General features: G+C 34.5%; 2 protein-coding genes across 3 annotated transcripts; one reads left to right on the plus strand and one right to left on the minus strand.

Annotated features, from left to right (window-relative positions):
- Positions 1–3,729: 3,729 nt before the first annotated feature.
- Positions 3,730–13,365, plus strand: LOC122417716 (phenoloxidase-activating factor 2-like). The gene is made up of 10 exons (XM_043431510.1): positions 3,730–3,775; positions 5,078–5,248; positions 6,025–6,249; positions 6,356–6,597; positions 7,077–7,234; positions 7,479–7,641; positions 9,354–9,516; positions 9,671–9,897; positions 10,719–10,795; positions 12,991–13,365. The coding sequence occupies exons 2-10, from the start codon at positions 5,100–5,102 to the stop codon at positions 13,183–13,185; spliced, it is 1,599 nt and encodes a 532-aa protein (XP_043287445.1). The 5' UTR covers positions 3,730–3,775; positions 5,078–5,099; the 3' UTR covers positions 13,186–13,365.
- A 570-nt stretch (positions 13,366–13,935) lies between these two features.
- Positions 13,936–21,194, minus strand: LOC122417715 (uncharacterized). Of its 2 annotated transcripts, XM_043431509.1 has the most exons (8): positions 20,940–21,193; positions 20,282–20,559; positions 16,657–16,782; positions 15,814–16,261; positions 15,361–15,696; positions 14,769–14,942; positions 14,449–14,619; positions 13,936–14,308 (listed from the first exon to the last, which is right to left on the minus strand). In XM_043431509.1, the coding sequence occupies exons 2-8, from the start codon at positions 20,344–20,346 to the stop codon at positions 14,135–14,137; spliced, it is 1,494 nt and encodes a 497-aa protein (XP_043287444.1). In that variant the 5' UTR covers positions 20,347–20,559; positions 20,940–21,193; the 3' UTR covers positions 13,936–14,134. The 2 variants fall into 2 exon arrangements, with proteins under 2 accessions (XP_043287444.1, XP_043287443.1); XM_043431508.1 differs by having other exon boundaries at positions 15,361–16,261; positions 20,940–21,194.
- Between the last annotated feature and the right edge of the window lie 909 nt (positions 21,195–22,103).

The raw sequence follows: 22,103 nt of genomic DNA on the forward strand, positions 1-22,103 counted from the left end.
AAATTATGCATAATGGTCAATGTTTTTCAAAAATACGTGTCACTATGAGCTTTCATGATTTTTTTCAATTTTTTTGTCTAACCTTTTCTAAGTTATAGAGGTTTGAAAATTAGAAAATTTGCAATCGTTAACTTCTCGTGTTGAAAATATCGAACCTCTGAATTATTTTTCGGAACACTAAACGTAGTCATTTTTATGTGAAAAACCTTAGTTTTTCGATAAAAATATTTTAAATAAAGTTTAAATTTAAATATTTTAGTAAAGTTCAGACTTCTTTTTACAAAGAAACAGTGCTATTTTATTTTGAGATTCTTAAAAAGTCAAGTATAAAACAATCAAGTTGAATGATACGTCATGAATTATCGGTGTGTGCTGTACTGTAGCAACGCCCGTCACGTCATTTATGGGTTGAAATTTAAAGATCTCGACATATAACTTATATTCAGTAGCTGTGTATTGGAGACGATGATTTATGGGAGTAGGCCGAAGGAAGAAGCAGCCAATACCGTACAATTTTTTCACAATTAATATTATTGTGAGTTCTCGCATAGGGTATCGTGTTAAAAACTCAAAATTGTAAATGAAATAATTCCAAATTTAGCCCCGTAAGAGGCCCGGAACTGTGATTCTCGTTGTCAGGGAAGTATTTGCCTAAAATTATGATCTTTTGAGTAATACTGCGGAGAAATCATCACTTTTATCTTGCCACCGGGCATGTGCGTGTGCCCACACTGTGCAACTTTTACATCGAATTTAGATGTCCTTTATTCCAGCACTTGCTCTCGTCCTTAGTAGTTTTTAGTTGTTTTATTGGAAAAAAGAATTCACAAGTATGTGAGGAATTATTGAGTTTTTCACAAAAAGTTTTTATTTTCGAAAGTTACCAAAAACCACGATTCGTTTTATGGCCACTGCCCCAAAAAGCTGTCAATTCGATTCAACAAGTTTCAATAGACACGTTTAATTTCTCTAATCGCTATAGTTTGGACATAACTCAACTTCTGTCGGTAAATAACCAAGAAGCCCTCGAAATATGTCGTCAATAAGTCGACGTTTCATATTGTAATGATTAAGATGACAAACAACTAAAGCTGCCGTCTAAGAAGCCCTTGAGCTCTTATCTACCAAGTCGACCGGTGACATGGAATTCTCACTCAAAGAGTAAGCATCATGTTGAAAACAGACTTCTACCACACGGAAAGTTAGAATATGAATTTGAGGTTTTAGGTCTTTCCTATTTTTTTGAGTTATTCTCGTACAGCGATGAGACAAGTAAAAAGTTTATGCGGAAAAAATGAAAGCGAAAATTCAAGAGCTCTGAAAAGATTCACACGCATTCTTAGGATGATTCTCAAACAATTTTTGTTATGTAACATTTTTTTTAAAGCTGAAACTTTTTGAGAACAAAATTATGAACCTATTTATTATGCGTTGAAAAATAATTTTTTTTTCAAAAAGTTTCAACTTTACAAAAAAATTTGACAACAAAAATTGTTGAGATCATCCAAAAAATACGTGTGACTATTTTCAGAATTTTAAAAATTTTTCCAAAAATTGTCAAAATTGAAAAATACAAAAATAGCTAGAAAATTTTTGATAAAATTCCGACGTATTCTTTGACGATGCTCAATACTTTTTGTTTTGTAACATTTCTTTGTTACGTTGAAACTGTCGGGAAAAAAAATCACGCAAATTTACATCATGCTGTTTTGAAAAAACCGCCATCTTGGAAAGACTGAGTGAGGAAAGAGTATTTATACATACTTTTATAATACTGGTTACAACCAGTGTTTTGGAAAGGTCAGACAATGAGAACACTTTTGCTGGCGATGATATGGTTATTTGAGTGCAGCAACAGTAACGAAAATCGATTTGAAGAAAAAAAAACGTCGAAAATTGTAGACTTTCCAATTCAAAATGGAAATACTGAAGATTTTGATTTAATTTTACAAAATAAATGCCAAATTCTGAAAGAGCATCCTCAAAAACCCCCTATGTCAGATTTTGGAGAATTTTTCTTTTCTTCCTTAGTTAAAACTGCTTACTTGAAATTGTGTGTCCAAAATTATCGTTTTGCGCTTTAATTAGGTCAGTATGGTGATGCTATACAACATTTTGAGGGTAGGAGTATTGGAAATTTTTTCCTTGTAGCAACATACTTGTGAAATAATTTCTGAAAATTTCAAGATTTTCCAAACGGATTGAGGCCCACAGTAAAATCGTGACCACAAACGCAGAAAAATTCCATGTAGTATAAACGAAAAACTTCAACCCCCGTGGTCGAGGGTTAAGCATTGATTCAAAAATCTGAAAAAATTACAGCATTACTTTTTATGTATTTCGAACCGGTTTAGAGGGCAGAAAGGTCAAAATAAATTTTAACCCCAAATATAATGACCACCCTAATATACACACATATACACACGCGGACATATTTTATTTCGAACTTAAATTTTACTTTGTTGGAATTAAAGTGAAAATTCTCCGTTATGATCAATTTAATCTTTTTAATGGAAAAAAAATCCACCAATGCACAACGAAAAAAAAAATTGATTGCCTCAATTTCGAATTGCCAAAGAAATTTTATAATCAAGCAATTTCGAATAATCTGTCATGCGTTTACAGATTATGCGTTTATACTGCCTTTCTATACTTTTGTAGTCCCTTACTCTCCTTCGACATTCCTGTTTTGGGTTATTTTATACCATCAATCCGAATGTTGACAATTTTCGATTTGTCTCCATTACATATAACACTGTTGGATTCCACGGCTTTTGTTTCTCTTTTTTCTTCTTCACTTTTTTTTCACCACTTTTACCAAAATATTGTCCTGCATTTATCTATTTTCTACAAAACCGGAAAAATTGGAACAGTGTCGGTGAACTATCAGATTCGCGATCTTTATAACCTTATTTAGTTAGCATTTCTAACATACCATACGTCATATCATAACGAAAATATATAGGTATATACTTGTACTACAGACCGGGATATCGGTGAACTGTCAAATTCGCGATCTTTATAACCTCATCATCTATCAGCATAAAAACAACACACCATACACGTTATACGTCATGAAAATATATAGGTATATACTATATACTTGCATTATGGCACCAGAAAAACAATATATAGATATATAAAATGTATTATGGCACCAGATTTGTCACTAAATAAAAAACAAATAAACATCAAAAATGTGTGCGAAAATCCGAGACCATTTTTTGATGCAATTAAAAAATAAATAATTAATATCTCTTCAACGCATTAAGCTACGATCGGAAATATTTTTTATTTTCGTTTTATATTTCATAGGAAAATAGAAGGAAGGAGAATAATTCGATAGAAACTTCCAAATAAGGTAAATAAATGTTGTAAAAAAGATATGCCTGTTCGTTTAACAGTTGGAAAAAAATTAACAGAATAAAAGAGTTATCGTATTTATAAGTATAATTTTCGGTTTTCGTCATTGACTATTTAACCAGCGTGCTATCTAGCTAGGGTAACAGAATATTTTTTTCCTTTATCGTTTCGTTTCAAAAACTGAGTCGAAATTAAAAGCCTCGCCAAAATGATGAAAATGTGCCCCGAAAATGATGATTCTATTCCTTATCAGCTATATCTGATAAGCCAGATGTAAATATGAGACATTATTTGGGTTCATTGGTGTGTAAAAAATTGTAAATATGGAGTATTTTAAATACGATAGTTTGCCAGGTTGCCACGTTATTATTTTTCAACCTTCAATCATCGTGAATACATCAGTTTTTTTACGGTGAGTAAAAATTAGCATTAAGCACTAATGATTAGTAAAAAAAAGTGTTTTGTAAATTCTTCGATGGGATGTTAGAATGATTTAAATTTCTAACAGCTAAAATCTCGAGTTTATAAACGTTGAATATGCGACAATTTGGAGACTGATGAATTCGACTAGAACTTTGAATGTCGAAAATAAATAAATAAGTAGAAACTACAAGGTTATTCGCGAAGCACGTGTCATGCGACTATTTGGAATTTTGGTCGTTACAGGATCGCCAGTGCCTAAGAGAGTAGGAACCACTCTATGAGTGCTTGGAGTTGGGATTAAAAAGAAGTTAAAGTTAAAGAAAGTAACTTCATTCAAAGTTATGTCGAACAAGGATTCCGTGTATTACAATGCTCGCGGACTATGCGAATGCTCACGCTCACCCATCCACATATACTTATAGTCTAATGCTATAATAACGCTTATCCTTGGAGGGGATACTGTCGTATCATTATAAAGTTTGGGGATCGAGGGTCAAAAGTGTGATGCAGCATGAGTAAGGTTAACCTTTGGATGCAATGTCGAATGAGTAGTTGTAAACCGTTCTAAAGGAGTTATGTAAAAATGAGGCAGACTGTGTGTTGGCAAAATGATTAGATCGCGTCTTACTCAGCTGCGTTTACGTGGGAAAGTTTAGGCTGCAGGGTAACGGTCAAAGATTAGACAGCGCCTATGACACACGTTTACATTGAAGATAAAATATAACAATAAATCACGCTCAGAGAACGACGGCGACGACTGAAATATCGATTTTCCGAAAATTCGACTATCACTCTTTCGATTCATAAATTACGACAATCGCTATTCTGCGTACCTAAGTTTTATAGGCTCGAAAAATTCACTTCCGATTTTTTGCTACTCTGTATTCTGGTCTGTCTATAAAACAACTACTCATATCTCCATTTTTAATTGGAAAATATGAATTTTTGACGATCGTATGGTCTGTTGAAATTCTATTCGAAATGAAAACTCCGGAAATATATATTTTCGAGTAAATACGAATTCAAAGAAGGAATATTCGATTAAACGCGTAATCTGCTGAATGCTAATCAGAAATAAGAATTTCGAATCACTTATTTTTCTGCAATCTGATATGACAACTTTTAAAGTTTCGAAATATTGACCATTCTATTTTTCGGTTATTTGACATATTATATTGAACCCTACCCGAAAATGACTTCCTATTCGACGTATAAATATAGGCACTTGTGTTTATGAATCTCTAGATTTAATTTTTTCATTACATATCAATATCATTACAAATTCCACTAGGGACTTTGCGCCGTTTTGGAACATGTGGCAATTGGGCATACTGTCGGGCTTGGTACTGGCGAGTTTTGTCGTCGCTGGTCAACCGAACGTATCCAACAGAAGATCTGGCTGCGCGTGCATTCCTTTTTACTTGTGTCGAAATATAAATGGAGAACTTCGCTACGATGTCAGGTTCGTTAAATGATGCTTTAATAACAATAATAACAGAAATTGATGCAGGTTTTTGATAAATTATAGAAAAAATGAAAGTTTCATGGCACTTTGTTATTTGATAGAACAATATTGTGTAACTTTCTTCTTTTGGTATATTGCGGATTATGTTTTGTAGAAGAAATATAAAAACGGATTTTGTCATCAACCACGAGATTCTTTAGAAAATATACAGTGATAAATTGGATATTGAGACGAAATTATAGTTTAAATATGTAATCTTCGAACCTGAAAAAAATACTCGCACTTCCCCTTAAAAATGGTAAGAGTTACTTTTTTAGGCAGCACTATTATTCATCGATTTCGTCGTCTTTATGTGAAACTTTTGTCACAGTCATGATCTGTTATAATAAGAAAAACCATGCACTGACTGCGAAGATGAATATGTAGCGCGATTTATCCCCAACGAATCAGCGAGTCGCGCCTTAAAAAGAAAAAAGTTTGAGGTCTTAGACGCAGGGTTGCAAACTTTGTAATGCATTCTTCATTACGTTTTTACTGAAGGATGAAAAAATTTTCCACCACTCATTTTTGTGAATTAGTTTCAAGATAATGCTACGTTTCTAAATGTTTTGCATTTAGATTAGTTTTCAGTATATTTCATTAAAAACACTGGAATGGGAAGAAGTTGGTTGTTACGTTTGAGCATTCATGCATGTTTGGGTTGGTTAGAAGTTTGTTAATTTCATTGAGTTTATTTAATGTTTAATATTTTTGTTGATGTTTTGATTCTTCAGGGATTTTGGATCGTGTGAAAATCCATTAGACGTTTGCTGCAATAAGTCTCGGGATGGTGTTCAACATGTAGAGCCGTTACCATCGCAACAAAGTAGTTGTCAGCGTACTAAGGCAGGCTTGTTCCCATCAATGGTTGCACTTTTCAGCAATGGTAGAGTTGACGTAAGGGTTGGTTCACTCATCCATCCTCAGGCTGTCCTTACTTCAGCTTTCGATATCAAAAAGTAACAAAAATAATTTGTCGATATATCTTGCAGTGGTAGCAACAATGATAAAAGGAAAAAATAGTTCATTATTCACTGTCCATATTATTAATAAAGTTTATTGAAGCTTTCAGGAAAAGGCACTCTACAAGAGAATAATAGTTCGTGCTGATAACCAAGAACGATATGTTGATCGTATCATAGGATATAATAACAGTAACATCTTGCAACCTCAGTGGAATGATCTTGCCATTTTAATACTATCGAAACCCTTCGATCTTGGTTCAAACGTTAATGTTGCTTGTCTACCGGAGAGCGAAGATCAGTTTAACAAATCAGCTTGTTTCACTCTCGGTTTGAACTACAATGGTAAGAAAATACCTTAAATATAAAAATAATTCAAAAAATTAAAGTAGTTTGGCTGTTCGATAAAGTACGGTGAAGCTCCACTTTTTTTTGCAGTAAATGATAGTTTAAGGTCCCCTTATGACGATAAGCACAGTTCCGGGGCCTCTTACGGGGCAAAATTTGGAATTATTTCATTTACAATTTTGAGTTTTTAACACGGTACCTTGTGGGAGAACTTACAATAATATTAATTGTGAAAAAATTGTACGGTGTTTGAGCTTCGGAAAGGTTTGTATTGTGAAGAAAATTTATCACAGATTGCGTTTATTAAAAAAAAACATTACCTTACGAGGTTACGGATGTATGCACTGAAATCGAGTATATTTATTTCCAAGATCGAAATATGAAGTAAGCCATGGGTGTTAGTGTAAATATTTAGGAAATTTATATTTTGTGATGATCATAATCTCATATGAGTGAAAACATTTTTGAAATGGCAGCATTCACCGATCAAGTAATACAAAAAGGAATCCAGCTTCCAATAATATCACGTGAGGATTGCAACTCTCAAATGCAACGTGCACTTTTCAATAAAACATTCCATATCGGTCAAAACGATGTTTGCTCCAAAGGTTTTGAAGCATTCAACATGTGCGAGGTAAGCAAAAAATATTTTAATCCTCAAACGAATGAAACGGTAAACACAAAATTCTCAATAAATAATTGGGAAATAAATCTATCAGAGTACCAAGTGCATGAATTAATGCAAAATCACTCACTTAGTTGAACTTTACACACATTTTGTACCACTGAAGAAACCAGTTTCGAATTTGGATCCACTGTGATGGAAATTTTTGTTGAGTTCTGCTAGAAAATCGATTTTTTTAAAACCATTTTTTCAGGGCTTCTTCGGTGCTCCCTTGGCCTGTCCTGTCAAGAATAATCCAAGTCAATACGTTCAAGTAGGCGTCATATTTTGGAGCCCTACGTGTTACGAAGATATCCCCACGATCAGCACTGACACTGCGGGTATACGTAGATGGATCGATGAATATCTCGCACCCGGTACGAAATTCCAGGTTGACATTCCAGTCAACAAAAAATTAATAATATTTTCATCCTAAGCGAAATCCAGTTGATACAATAGCTGGTACTTGACAAAACGAAAAATCTCGCTTTCACGAAGCTCAAAGTCGACACATTTCGACTTCGTTTACGGAGAATCGATTGACCCGAAATGTGTTATATATTTCCGGTTGCAAGTTTCATTCGTGGAAGGTCGATCGACCTTTTCCAATTCGCAAAATCGCTCCTGGTCTATAATTGTATGAGGGATGTTTGGATTTGTATCAATTCTGTATGTCTGTGTATCAAACGCTGGAAACAAGAACTTGTTGTTTTTAAGTCTGTTTAGGGGCTGTAGGGGAAATTAATGGCCCCTCCCCCCATTATAGCGCGCCGTCGAATTGATTATTTGAGGTTAGAAATTTGTTCCGGGCTCATAAGAGACAGTTAAGCGCAAACCTCGAAAACGCTTCAGAATACAGGAAGCTCTCCGCGATGAAAACGGTAAAGAGGCTTATGAGGAGATGCGACTGTATTCAAATATTTAGTGCGGACGCACGCACGCACACACACACACGCGCGCGCGCGCGTGAGTTCTGCGACAGTGTGTGACCGGTCACACACTTCCGTCGCATTTCCAACGCATTTTCTAAAAAATTTTGATGAGGCGGCGGTAGCAAAATATGTGACAAAGTTGCCAATTTGCCACATTCTGAACACATAATTTTTATTACCAGAATTCCGTGATCTTTTAAAAAATTAATACTTTTTGTACGATTTTGAAATATTTCAATTGATTTTACTAGTGACACGTTACACGCAGCACAAGGCATTTTGAAAACTGAGACAATTTCCTCCTTTCAGTTTACAAGTGTTATTTTGAAAGGGGATACACACATTCGCAACGTACAAACCCAGAACACAGTTTGTTTTGAATGTACCTTCGTATTGTGCTGCAACATAATTACAGCACAATTTATTTTCAAAATAAAATGAAATTAAAGCCTGTGTCCGGAATATCTTTCAATGCGTGTGCGGAATCGTCGGGTGAGGCCAATGGAAAATTGTTGTCTGATATTTTGCTAAAAAAAGTTATTTGCATAAAAAAATTTCAAGTTCCTCCAACTGATTATCATCATTGGACATGTCTATTAACTGTTAGAAAAGGAAAAAACATCCTACGGACATTTTTCGGAAAAGTTGCACTTCTAAATATTTACCAATAATTTTTTAATCTCTCAAGCACCAAATTTCAAAATATAACAAAACTATAGGATCGGATACAATAAATTCGAAATTCCTTATTTTGAAATTCAATTTCAAGCGATAATTCGCTTGAAATTGAATATTTTGTTTTTCGACTTCCTTCTTCGAGGTTCACGACAAAAACCGTCACTTCGCTCTTGATATTTTATTTTTCTTCACTTTCTGTTGATCTTCCGTTCCCACACAACTTTGTTGAACGTATTCAACAAAATATTCTATTGAACATTGCGTTGAACAAAATATTTAAAAATTTCAACACAATTTTGTTTTCGCAGTCATTCATAAATATAAACACAAACGGTGTAGTGTAAGAACAGTCGTTGACTTGAACCGATAATTAGTCAAATAGACGAGAATTTATGTCGACCACTAACCCAAGAGTCCGTCATTCACAATACAATGTCTATTTTCATCGATGAAATTTTAAAATAAATTTTTGTTTCTAGTACCACAACGACCACAAAAGAATTGTGGACAACGAGTTAACGGCAAATTCCAATCGCTGGTCTCGATTGTCAGCAAAGTATCGGGAGAGCCTCCACTTAAGTCACCTATTGGTTTACTCATTCATCCTCAGGCAGTCATTACTTCAGCTGTCAGGCTCCTAAGGTAATAAAAAAAAATCGATATAATAATTTTGAAAATCATTAAATGAATCCAAAAAATCGACTGCAAGTTCGTACAATTCTTGAGCGACAAAGTCTCTATCAAAAAGTTCATGATTGTTAAAATTGGGCATTAATTGGTAATGATTTTTCGACAGACAAAGGGCCAGTAACATAAAAGTTCGTGCTGGTGGCCAAGAACGAGACGTTAGGAGGATTATAAACCACGAATATTTCAGACGAGGAAGCCCGTGGAATGATCTAGCCATTTTAATCCTCTCGAGTCCTTTCGATTCTGCTGAAGACATTGACTTTGCTTGTCTACCAGAGGGTGAAGATCAGTTTGAAAAATCACATTGCCTCACTTTGGGTTGGAACATTGATGGTAAAGAAAAAATTGTACATTTTTTGAACATCGCTAATCGGATGTGACAATTCGATAATCGTATCGACACCTCGAGTTAATTATATAAATTAATAAACCTATAGCTTTATATTCGTATATTTTCTGGAAAGACTTTATCCTTGAGGGGGGGGGGGGGGGAACCTCCGAAGAACTGATTATTCAATATTTTTTCCCAAAAAACTGAGAGTGCTGATTGCATTGAATGGAATTATATATTGAAATCGGTGTTTAAATATTTACACACAAATTTGAAGCAAAATGAAGCTGTTTTTAACGGAAAAAAATGAATATTTGAACACGAAAAGAAAAAAATTACACTTTTTTCAATAAATTAATCGTTAAGAACGATCATATTAGAAATAATCAATACTAGCTTTTAGGTCTATCCAAAGGACAATACGTTAAAGAATACCTATGCAAAATGGCAATTTATAGTTGCCCAAGCTTAATCGGCGCTACCAGGAAAGCATTGAAAATACATTCTTTAGATTGTAAATGAATTTTAAAAGCAAAATCAAAATGCTAGAATTGAAAGTTCCGGAGGATCCTTCCTCTAAAACAAAATTCAAAAAAGTAAGAAAGTAAGATTCGATGAGTTTGAAATACTGGGCGTTATAAATGATCACAATTTTCGAAATGTTTTTTTTTTTCAATCCTCACTTTCGTTTACACTTGAATAAGTGAGATAATTATTAATTCTACAGACACAAAATGTGTTTTAATTGTTAGTTTAAATAGTTGAATGACAACAATCATCGAAAATTGACGCCATTTTAATGAGAATACTTTCAAATTATTAGATCAGACCAGTTACCACCAATGGACACATTACGAGCTTCCAATAATGGAGCGTGGACTTTGCGACAATCGAATCAAGGTAATTCTATCGCCAGGCTTAGTTCATAAGATTAAAAAAAAAAAAATTTTATGCTGTACACTTAAACCTTTAATAAAGGGCTGTGTCAAATTTCAGGGTCGGTTATCGACCTAATTTCAGAGAAATTAATTATTAAAATTGGTGGTTTTCGTGAAGGAATTTCAAAAAACAGCATACCAAAACCTAACTTCCGGTTGCTACAACAGGGTATACTTGACTATAATTCATATACTTACTTAACACTTGTAGTAATCTAATACTCCCAAAAAAAGTTGCCCTTATCGACCTATTTTTTACGGAATATTAAGTTTAATTTGAACTTCCGTCATTGGATTTCCTACGACTCGCTATGATAAGGAGACATGACAGTAAGGCATCAGCTTAATGTATAATCCTAACCTCAATTTGACAGATCAGCAGAAAAGAGGTTAAACACTCACGAGTGGTCGAGTAGAAAAAGACGGAGAGAACCGTTGTTGCCAAACGTAAATCTGGGGATACTATGTGAATCGTCGGACTAACTTTTTTTTAAATTTTTATAATTCAATACGAACATTCATTTAAAGGATTACATATGGAAAATTTTACTTATAAGAAATAATTTTTTTCCATATGTCAATAATATTAATTACTATGTCTTAACTATTAGCAGTGGTATGACTACACTGAAGCAATAGAATTACCTTAAGGTGATGGAGTAGTCGCTATCTCGCCACCCTGAGTGCGAGAGAGATAGCTGCAATTTTCGAAATTGAGTATGTTCGACACGGTTTGAACAATAAAAAAAAGCCCCTGTCAGCGTATTTTTGCCATCTTTCCGCGTCCGCTGACAGAGCCTTTTTTTGATTAGTCAAACGACAGCGGAGAATTTTCATTTCAAAAATTCGAGATGAGGTTAGTCGACTCTTAAGAGGATAGATCAGTCATTTTTGACATCGAATATCTCGGTAACTATGCGCTTTTCGGAATAAAAGGTTCAGTCATTTTTTGCAGTGAATTGATCCAACTTTAAGGCTGCAAAGTCGGATTTCCAAAAAAATCTTTTTTCATTCTTCAAAAATGTGTTCAAAGTTGATAGTGCGCGTAAAAAGCATATTTTCGGTTAAAAAAATGTTGGGGTCAACCTGACTCCAGATGCACACTAAGGGTTAATCAAAACGTCATCTGTACCGGTGGCAAAGCAGGAATCAATGTGTGCGGGGTAAGGAAAAAATGACATCGTAAAATCTAACGAATAAAACAATTAAAATAATTTTGAGCACTGACAGCGGTGGATGTACAGTCGGTTCATCGATGAGTCCACGCCTTAAGAGTATGGATCAGTCGACTAACCTCACTTGGAATTTTCGAAATCGAAATTCTTTGACACAGTTTGATCGATTAAAAAAAGGCTCTGTCAGCCTACGCAGAACGATGGCAAAAATCGACTGACAGAGCCTTTTTTTAATCGGTCAAACTTTGTTAAAGAATTTCGATTTCGAAATTTGCAACTATCTCTCTCGCACTCATGGTTGCGATATACCGACTGATCCATCCTCTGAATTGTTGTGTGGGACAGAGACGAAATTCAAATGCTTCGCACCACCAGAAACTTGGTGACAATGTCAAGGATCACTCAATTTTCAGTGTTTTAGATTTTCGACACGCATCGGCTGAATTACGAAAATAGTTGCAACTCACGTGGGACAATTGCAAATATATGGGCTGAAATTTTCTTACTGCAGTCGAACGAAACGTGTTGTGAAGCGTCACTTTCAAGAGAGAAATGTCAACAAAAAAACAACACTTTAAGCCTTTTTTCACTGCACAAACGACAATAAAGCTCAAATTCGATCTGGTGATGAATTTTCAACTTATATAATGAAGGGCTCACAGGAAAGAGCTCAAATTTTGGAAGCGAAATTCCTGAACACGGTTCGATCGATGACAAAAAGGTTCTGTCACCAAATTTTCGCGAATGTCCCGCCTTATCTATGTATGTGGCTATACCTTAAAAGGGTATCCACACACAATGTAATCTGCATGTATCATGATGTATAGAACTCATGATAACTGATAGGGAATATCGGAATGAGGCTTTAATTATTTTTTCTTATCCAAATATCCTTTTATATTTTCTTGTGAGATTTGTATGAGACACTCTTGTTTTCAATTGTTCTTTGTGGCGTTTATTTTCGGTGTTTTTTGTTTTACAGGGTTCTGGCGGAGGTCCTTTACTCTGTCCTATGAAGAATGATCCAAATCGATACACTCAAGCAGGTATCATGTCTTGGGGCCTGTCATGCAATAGCATGGACCCCATAATCAACACGCACATCGCAGAGGCACGTGAATGGATCGACCAGACAATGAGGGCCCACAATCTAGACACTTCCTCGTATACTTATTGATCGCGAACTATATCAACACGATGAAACCGAGGCTGTCACGTCCGGTTTTGCTACCACGACCAGGAACGAAATCGATAAACCGAATTTTAAAACTTTATTATATTTTTACTGTATTTTTAAATGGAAATTAATATGGGATTTGTAATGGGAATACGAATAAAAATGAGGGCAACTTCTCAACGAGCTGTCATGCTATTTTCTGCGGCAAATTTATGCGAATTAATTCGAGCATAATATAAATGAACTCGTCATCGAGCAATTGGACCCTGCATTACTCAAATAATAATTGTTCAAATTCGTCACAAATTTGGGTTTTTCTTTTCAATATTTTTTAATTTCATTTGTAATTTTCGATTTTTCTCTTCATTATCATTCCTCGCACACTCATAGACCCAAGGCTCGTCGAATGTACAGTAAAGAAAACTTAGCTCGATTTTTTTATCCGACGACCCACCTCGATGACGTGCCCAAGTGACGAGAGGGCGATCCCCTTCAACGCAGATACAACTTGGGAAAATTGTAGCAAACGACGAGCTCACAATACATGTTGCGAACAACGCAAACTCCCACTTCCTAGTGGCAAAATGGAACTGCGCCGACACATGAAATCCACTGATAGTTGTTTTTGTTGACAATTTGATATCACAATAATGGGAGTGTCAACACTTTCACCGACGACGAATCAGTAATATGAACGTTCGAGCCTCATTACCTTTCAACCTCGAGACTATTGACAATGATCCTCAGAAATTTAAGAAAATGAAGAATCCTTCAAATTTTAATGTTTATGTAATAATCTACATCTATTTTATAACTGCGTTATAAAAATAATCTTTTAATGAAAAATAATATCGAATTTTTTGATGCGTTGCCCAGATAACTCTCGTTAATCAAGTTTCTCCCATAAGCTAGACTGAGCTAAGATTGTGCCTCAATATGAAAAAGTTCGTTACGTGTTGAATAACTTTGAAAAAAAAATGCCACGTATCAAATCATCTCGCTTATTGTAGTTTTCCTCTTCGTGGTAAAATGCAAAAAGCACATCGTCGCATTTGCTCGCTCTGTCAATATTCCCCACCGGATATCTTCCACGTTTATTGAATTTAACAACGATCCGATAATCCTACGACAAAAATAAAGGTTTCCATGTAGAATTAAATCTTATTAGAATATTCTTATAATTTGAATGTTGATTATCAAATTGAATAGAAAACAGACAAAATAAAAAAAAATAGACTATGAAAGTCAGGAATTTGATCGAACCACGTGGCTTTTGAGAACAATGGCACGGTTGAATCGTATGTCCACAGTGCTGTCACGAATCGCTGTGTCCTTGTAGTCGATAGAATATTTTGTAGGCCACGAAGATGTCTCATTCGGAACGAGTAGAACAACAACCATATCTTCCACATATTGTTCCCTTGGTTTTCTGGACTGAAATCAATTATTCAAATAAATAATAAAAATGAAAAAAGTCACAAAGAAAATATGATTAATTTACTGTAATTATTGAAATAGCAGAGATCGCACTTTTTTATCAATTTTTCCATTTTTAGTAGTTTAACAAATAAGCAGAAACTAACCATCTCAGATACTTGTGTCGGTACTGTAATACCATGAATTTTTATATTTGTATCAACTCGGAAGGACAAATAACACCGAATCTCGCCATTATTAAAAATGTTGGATGATGTGGGATAAGAGTTTCGATGACAGTGAAGCTCTTCGCAACTTTTTATCGGAATTTTGTGTCTGACCTGAAATTTTTCTGAATGTCATCGAGTCTCATATATAAACAGAATTAAAAAAAAAAACTAAAACCCAGTTCCTGATTTCGTTACAAGTAAAAAATATTTAAATGTAGTAGAAATATTGTAGAAAATGTTTGAGATCAAGTTCAAACAACATTTTTCATTGAAACCTCAATTCGCCAAATTAAAATAGTCAATAATGGAAGTGAAATTTTGAATTAATTAGCAATAACAGATAAATTTAGTTCAAAATCGTAAAGTTTTTGTGGGTTGAAACCGGAACGTCTTTCTTCTATCTGGTTTGAACTTTCTCTTTCGTAAGGCCATGGCTATTTCATAAATAGAGAAAAATGATAAAGTTATCAATTATTAGTAAACTAGAAAGTGAGTTAAATTCCAGGTCAAACTGTTCTGCATATTTTACCCTATTTCGGGGATTTTTTTCATTAGAAAAGCCTGGAGGTACAGGTATCGTACTCTTGTCGGACACGAGATTCATGAGTACAGCAAGAATTTCATTCCTGTCAAGAATTTCAGCCTTTCCTGGCCCATCGGCGAATTCAGTGGGGGTCAAAGTGAGAAACCGTATTCTGCTCAAAGGTTCATCAGCGACGGATCTCAAAGATTTTTGATCATGAGGAAGAGCTTTCCTGCGGCATTCCGCTTTGGACCATTCAAGTAGAGCTTTGTAAAGATCATTTTCAGAATCAATTGCGAGGTTGGCTTGTTCGTAGAGTACAGAAATAGCAGACACTGGAGTCTGCAACCAGTTTTCGTCAGTCAAGATTTTTTTTGTTACTGTGCACATGAAATGAAGACACTCCTCCAAGAGTTCGGAATCTTCAAAAAGATTAGCACAATTGTAAATTTCGCATACTTTTCCAGGCACGAGATTGGACTTCATATAGATACTGCAGTTCTCAGCAAGATCCGGCATCATATATTTATTTGCACAGCAATAAAGGTCTCTGGCCCGGTCCAAATGAGGGAGCGATAATTCATTGGTATAAATAAATTTTAACATAGCTTTGAAAGTCGCCGGTTCTACATCCGGTACTTTTATCGGTTCTGTGCCTTCAGACATACTCCCAAAAAACATAGTCTCGAATACTGGACTCGACAACGCCAAGTGGACTTTATGAGCTTTCAAAAATTCTTGGCACGGCGGTATCCCAACTAGAAATATACAGTCACTCCATTGACCGCTAACTAACAAATATTGAAGTTTTGCCAACACCCCTTTCTTTGTTTTGCGCCAATTATTAGATAACAAATCCATTTTCTTTTTCGTTGGTAATATTTCTTCATCGATGATGCGGATGAACCTGAAATATTTTCATTTGTAATGTCCCTATAAACTAAAATATACAAAGACCAATTATTGTTTTTGAAATTTTTATTGTTTAGATAAGAGTTACTTCACAGAGTACACTCGATTTTGGTTATATATTCGATCAACTGTGTATACTTAGAGGACAATAACTTCAGTAAAATCAAGTGAAAAGTGAGGGTTTAGGCTTGAACCAAAATTACAGTCTATATAGTGCATGTTACAATCTAGACCATCGGGACGTTTCATGCACTTCCATGTATATTCTCGTATATTTGATCATCCAAAATTTTATCAATATATAACCTCAAAATTTGTTAAATCTCTTAGGACACAAAATAAAAATAATTAAGTATTTTTCGAGGATGGAAATTCCATTGGTGTGATTACCTCGTAATATTTTTTGTTCCACTTTTATTGTTGACAAAGAAACACGTTCGAATCTTCAAACGACAACATGAACAATTGATGAAATGATCTAAACATCCGATCGCGCGTGCGGCGTGATAGAAAAAGCAAAGAAGTCAGATTTATATAGAAGCCCAGTTCTTATGGGCGGCTTGAAGACAAACTTTCTGCGACCCAAACTGCCGCTCTGCGGCGCGGCGTTCGCTTGTGACGTCACTAGCGAACAGCTGTCACGGAGGTGGGGAAGTTAGAATGTTGTTTCTCTCTCACACATTAAATGGCCAAAAGATGCTTGGCCTAAGCGCGTGGGGTCGAGGGATCGAATCCTACATTTCGATATTTTTTTTTTGTGTATACTTATATAAATATCAGCGAGCACTTCTCTTTATAATATAATTTTTGGAAACTATAAATATCGTTAAAACAATAAATAAATCACGGGTAATTTGGACAAGCAGTATGAGCTCGATCTGGGATCGAGTGTTCAAGTCCTGTTTATTTTTTTTTTTTTTTCGAGTCCACAACAGACTATACCCGTGAAGCAGCTGAAAAATCATAGAAATATTTGAGTAGAAATTTAAAGGATGAGAAAACTCTTTGACTGGAAATAAAAGAATATTAGATAGCGATCTAGATTTTTTTTAATGCACTTACTCGTATGCATATGTGATTCGAATGTGCAGTTTTCTCATGTAATTCGATCAGTTATTTATTCACGTAGTCAGGATTATTGATGCTTGAGTTTGAAATGTTTCCGTATTAGAGAATTTCGTGAATTTAAAATGGAAAAAAATTCGATCATAGCTAGAATTTGGTAAACACCGATTTGACAAGAACAAATCTTGAGTTAACAGCCCAATAATATTCATGACATGAGATTTTTTTTTCCAGAATCAACTATATATCTTTTTAAAAATTTCTGAAAAAATTCCTGTAAATTTTTGTGAATATTGATGTTATTTCTGAGACGTTGAATGAACGATTCCTGGAATACCGTCATATGAAAAAATTGAAGAAGATCGATAGTAACAAGAATAGAAAAAAATTCAGCATAGGTCAGAAGAACTACATTTATTTATGCAACGAAAGGGATATTTTTGTATAAAAAGGGTCTGTCCCTGTGTGTGAATGTGATTGTTTTCGAAACTTGGTATAAAGCAAGCATATAGTTGTTTCGTGTACCCACTCTCAGTTAATTTGAGTTCACGTATAGCAGTGTTATTGAAAAATAGACAGTGCATTTTAGAGTTTTTTTTTAAAGAAAAAAAACATGCGTGAGCTAAAATTATTCAATGGAAACCACGGGAAGGTGGTGGGTGTCTTCCATCAGGACAGGGAGGATGTACTGGAGAGGGAGGGTGGGAATGAGAATTCAATGAAAGTGTTAAAGAGTTTTCCCAGAAAAAAAGAAAAAATTGTAGAAAAAAAACGGTCAACTTTTTTTTAAAAGGATTTTGAAGAAATAATGCTCTTACATGCTGGGAACAGTAGGATCACTCTTTAACACAGGAAGTTTTTGAGAACCTTTACCAGGTTACAAAACAAACCTTAACGATAAAAAAGTAAACGATATTAAAAGTTTTCAGTTAGGTTACAACAAGAACAGCTTTTCTGACTAGAAATCGTTAACGTAAATCAAGTTTAAATAAAGAACCCATGCAAAACTTCAATCAGATCTTATATCTTATATAAAAATTTTTCTCAAAAAATGAAAATGTGGACTAGTTTTGAAAATCACTTCAAAAGTACCATTAAAAAAAAATATTTGACTAGAATTGTAAATAAAACGTATCCCTGAAAAAAAATATCGCTTTAAGCTTTGAATAAATCATAAATCTGAAAGAAAATCTTTGTTAGGGATGTGAAAAAGCATACTATGGCTTTGAATAAGTAAAAAAATATATTTAGCCTAAAAAAGTTGGGACATTGAAGCTTACATCTTTGAAATGCTACGTTTCAAAAAAGTTTAAACCATTTTGGATACTTCTAAAATGAAAAGTTTATAAAGTGCAAATCATTCAATATTGAATCTTATATATTCACTGAGCAAATCCCATAGAGAAAAAAAAATTTGTAATAAAAATGGAAGGAAAAAAATTTAATCTATCATTGTAATTTACTTTATTACGCGTTTTATTATCCGTAATTTACTTTATTACAATAAATGGAAACAATTTAGTTGGAAATAAAGTGAAAAAAATGATTTTTCTTTCATGGCAAATTTATCAAATCGACAAAATTGGGCTCGATCATTTTTTTGAAATCCCAATGCCAAAAAAATTAGAAATTAAAATGAATTCTGCTAGATATATACTACCTGAAAAAAAAAAACTGCAATAGCGAAACTAAATCTAATTTTCGTATAAATCACTGAAAAATGATGCTGAAGTTTCCAATGTTGGAGTCCAACGAAATGAATGAAAAAAACGTTTTTAATTCACCAATTTTTTATTTCACGAATTGTTGGTACAGCTTGAAAAACTACGAATCGCAAATTTGGCAGGGAACAAAATAGGAGAATTACTGGAATTATTGGAGTTTTTTTCGATCATTTCGTTGGACTCCAACGTTGGAAACTTCAGCGTCATACCGAAAATACATTTTTCTGTTTGAAAACAATTTTGAGGAAAATAATATAATTCAAATTAATTGAATTTATATCTAAAAAGTTATAATTTTATTGAAAAAATGTTCATTTAAAAAAGATGTTTATTTAGAAAGAAAAAAAAATGCATCATCATACGAGATTCGAACCCTAGACCTTCTAGACGGTAAACGTGGATGGTAACCACCTGACCACGCTAGTACTTATACAGAGTAAGAATTGTTACTTCGTCATAAGTCGTGAGAAGGCTTGAGGTTTAAGGGTTATGATTTGTTTAAAATTTGAGTCACACCGTCACTAATTTTTGTTTTCATACATTTGTGAAATCGAATGTATCGACGTTCAGTTAAATCGAACTGAACAAAAAAACTGTTCTCCGCGGTTTCTCACCACACACGTACACGTATAACAACATTCGCGATATTCAATATTCGTTGAATTTACGGTTAATTTGGTCGCATTTCAAAGAATATACTAATTGGAGACAATAATAACTATGAAATACTTTATTTTTTGATATCTCCTCCTTTCTCGAAGATATAATCACAAAATGTCATCCAATAGCTTACATTGTTTCATTATTTTTCCTTTATCAAAACAAACTCACGCTTCTCTCTCCTTCGGAAAACGATGAAACGTCAATTCCGGATTTTTCCTCTTGGAGTTTCTACATCCTTGATATAAACACAAGGCGTTAGACGGCATTTTCACTACATATAATTAAAGATCCGAAAATTTAAAGGGACCGGCACGACAAAGCGCTGACTCAAAACACACAATGGCGGTTAGAAAGTGAGGGGTGAGCGCAAGCCTGACGTCACAGCCTGACGTCACGTGTCCCCAGCGTATAAGCCCATGAGAGAGAGTGAGAGCGAGAACGGTATGCCGACGGCAGCGCCGCTGGATACGAACTAACGCTGGGGACATGTCCCCACTAAAATCGGCACAAAATTTCCTGAAGGACTGGACTTCTATCTAAACATCTGACTTCTTTGGAAAAAGTGTTGAAAGTCAAAACGAATTCTGCGTTTTCCGCTGTTTTTTGATCGAAAACTAAGCGATCTCATAATACATTTTTTCCGTTACTATCTAGCGAAAAATAATTTTAATATTGTTTTTTTATAGCAAAATTTTTGAAAATGTTTATTCTTCTTGTTGCTTTTGCAAATATTATAAACGCAGTCAGGAAAACTGTTGACCCTTCTGGGTTTTTATGTTCCTTGTTCCTTTTATTACTCTGTTGCAACTCTGAACCGAAACGGTGGAATTGAGTCAGCGATCTGAAAATTGAACGGTTTGAATTGAAAAATAAGAAGAACCGACCGGAGACAAAATTTCGTATTTCAATTAAATTTGCATGTTTCTATTGATCTGTCAAAAATCCAGGAGAAAAAAGTAAATCTTTTCTTTTTTAAAAGTAGAACTCTATTAATTTACGTCGGGAAAAAGGATACTTCAATCCAAAATGTGCCTGGCAAAAAGCAGTCTCTGGTTATATATAGTGTCAACTTGAGTTTGTATGACTCGCTTAGAAAAATTTGAGAGCTAAATTCGATATTGAAAATTTCTAAGGACAGACGAAAGTTACAGTGTAAGCAAACCGATGATTTTTTTTCACTTTGAGAGTTTTTTCAAATTTCAGATTCATATTACATTTTACCTTAATTCGAGGATGCCTTTTAACAGAAAAGCCTTCTGGCATCGGCAAGCTCATTCTAGAGGACGAAATATGTCCGAGGATAGCGTTGACTTCATTAGCATCGAGAAGTTCCGCGTTTCCCGGTCCTCTGTGGAACTGCTCCGAGGTGTGTCCGCGGCGAGGTCAAAGTTAGAAAACGTATTTTACTGAGGAGGTCGCCACTGACCAATCGCAAAGAGTTGCGATCAGAGGGGCGAAATTTTCTTCTACATTCTGCTCTGCAGTTGCACCATCTACTAACAATAAGTTTAATTGGTACATTGAACTTGGTCTAAAAGCGTTTTGAAAATTTAGCACTCATTTGACTAGCATGCAGTACAGGAGTTACCTTAATATTTTCGTATGATTTTAGTTCAGGCGACAGCCATTGCTTTATATACAGATGGAAACACTTTAGCTTTTTGATTTCAGATATAAACCGATTTTCTGGAATTTTCTGAAAAATTCTGCCATCGAGTTGAAAATCACTAAACACTACATTTTCAAAATTTCATAAGTCTATGTTTTTTTCATTTGCCACAAAAAACAAGACGAGCCAAATGATGAAAAACTGAAAAGTCGTTTGTGCTGGGAAACTGCAAATTTTTTAAAAATAGTTCCGGTGACGCAACGATAACAGAGTGATAAGTGTCAAGTGTGTCCAATCCAAAAATACCAAGAAAGTCTGTGATTATTATGAAATGCGAAAACTTAAATTATATCCCCCGCTAATAAAAGAAATTAGTCATAGAAATACTCAAATTTTTCGAAAGATTGTTCGAGAAAGAGTTTCCACTCGAAAGAGTTCGAGTCTGCATTTTGGTGTGGAGAATCATTATCAAATGCAAGAGTGTAAAAATTATTTTACTGATCGAAAAAAATGAGTCAGAAATACTCGGATTTTTCGAAAGATTGTTCGAGAGTTTCCACTCTAAAGCGTTCGAGTTATTGCATTGTTGTGCAGAATCGTTATCAAATGCAAGAGTGTAATTTATTTTAGTGAAAAAAAGTCATGAAAATTCTTGGATTTTTTGAAGGACTGTTCGAAAACGAGTTTCCAGTCTCATGAGGTTTATTATGCTTTATTCAGTAAGAACACGTCAAATATTGATAGGACTGCTCTAACGTTACTTCGTGCAAGGATCG

The sequence above is a fragment of the Venturia canescens genome, chromosome 11, assembly GCF_019457755.1.
Source record: "Venturia canescens isolate UGA chromosome 11, ASM1945775v1, whole genome shotgun sequence".
NCBI classification, from domain to species: Eukaryota; Metazoa; Arthropoda; class Insecta; order Hymenoptera; family Ichneumonidae; genus Venturia; species Venturia canescens.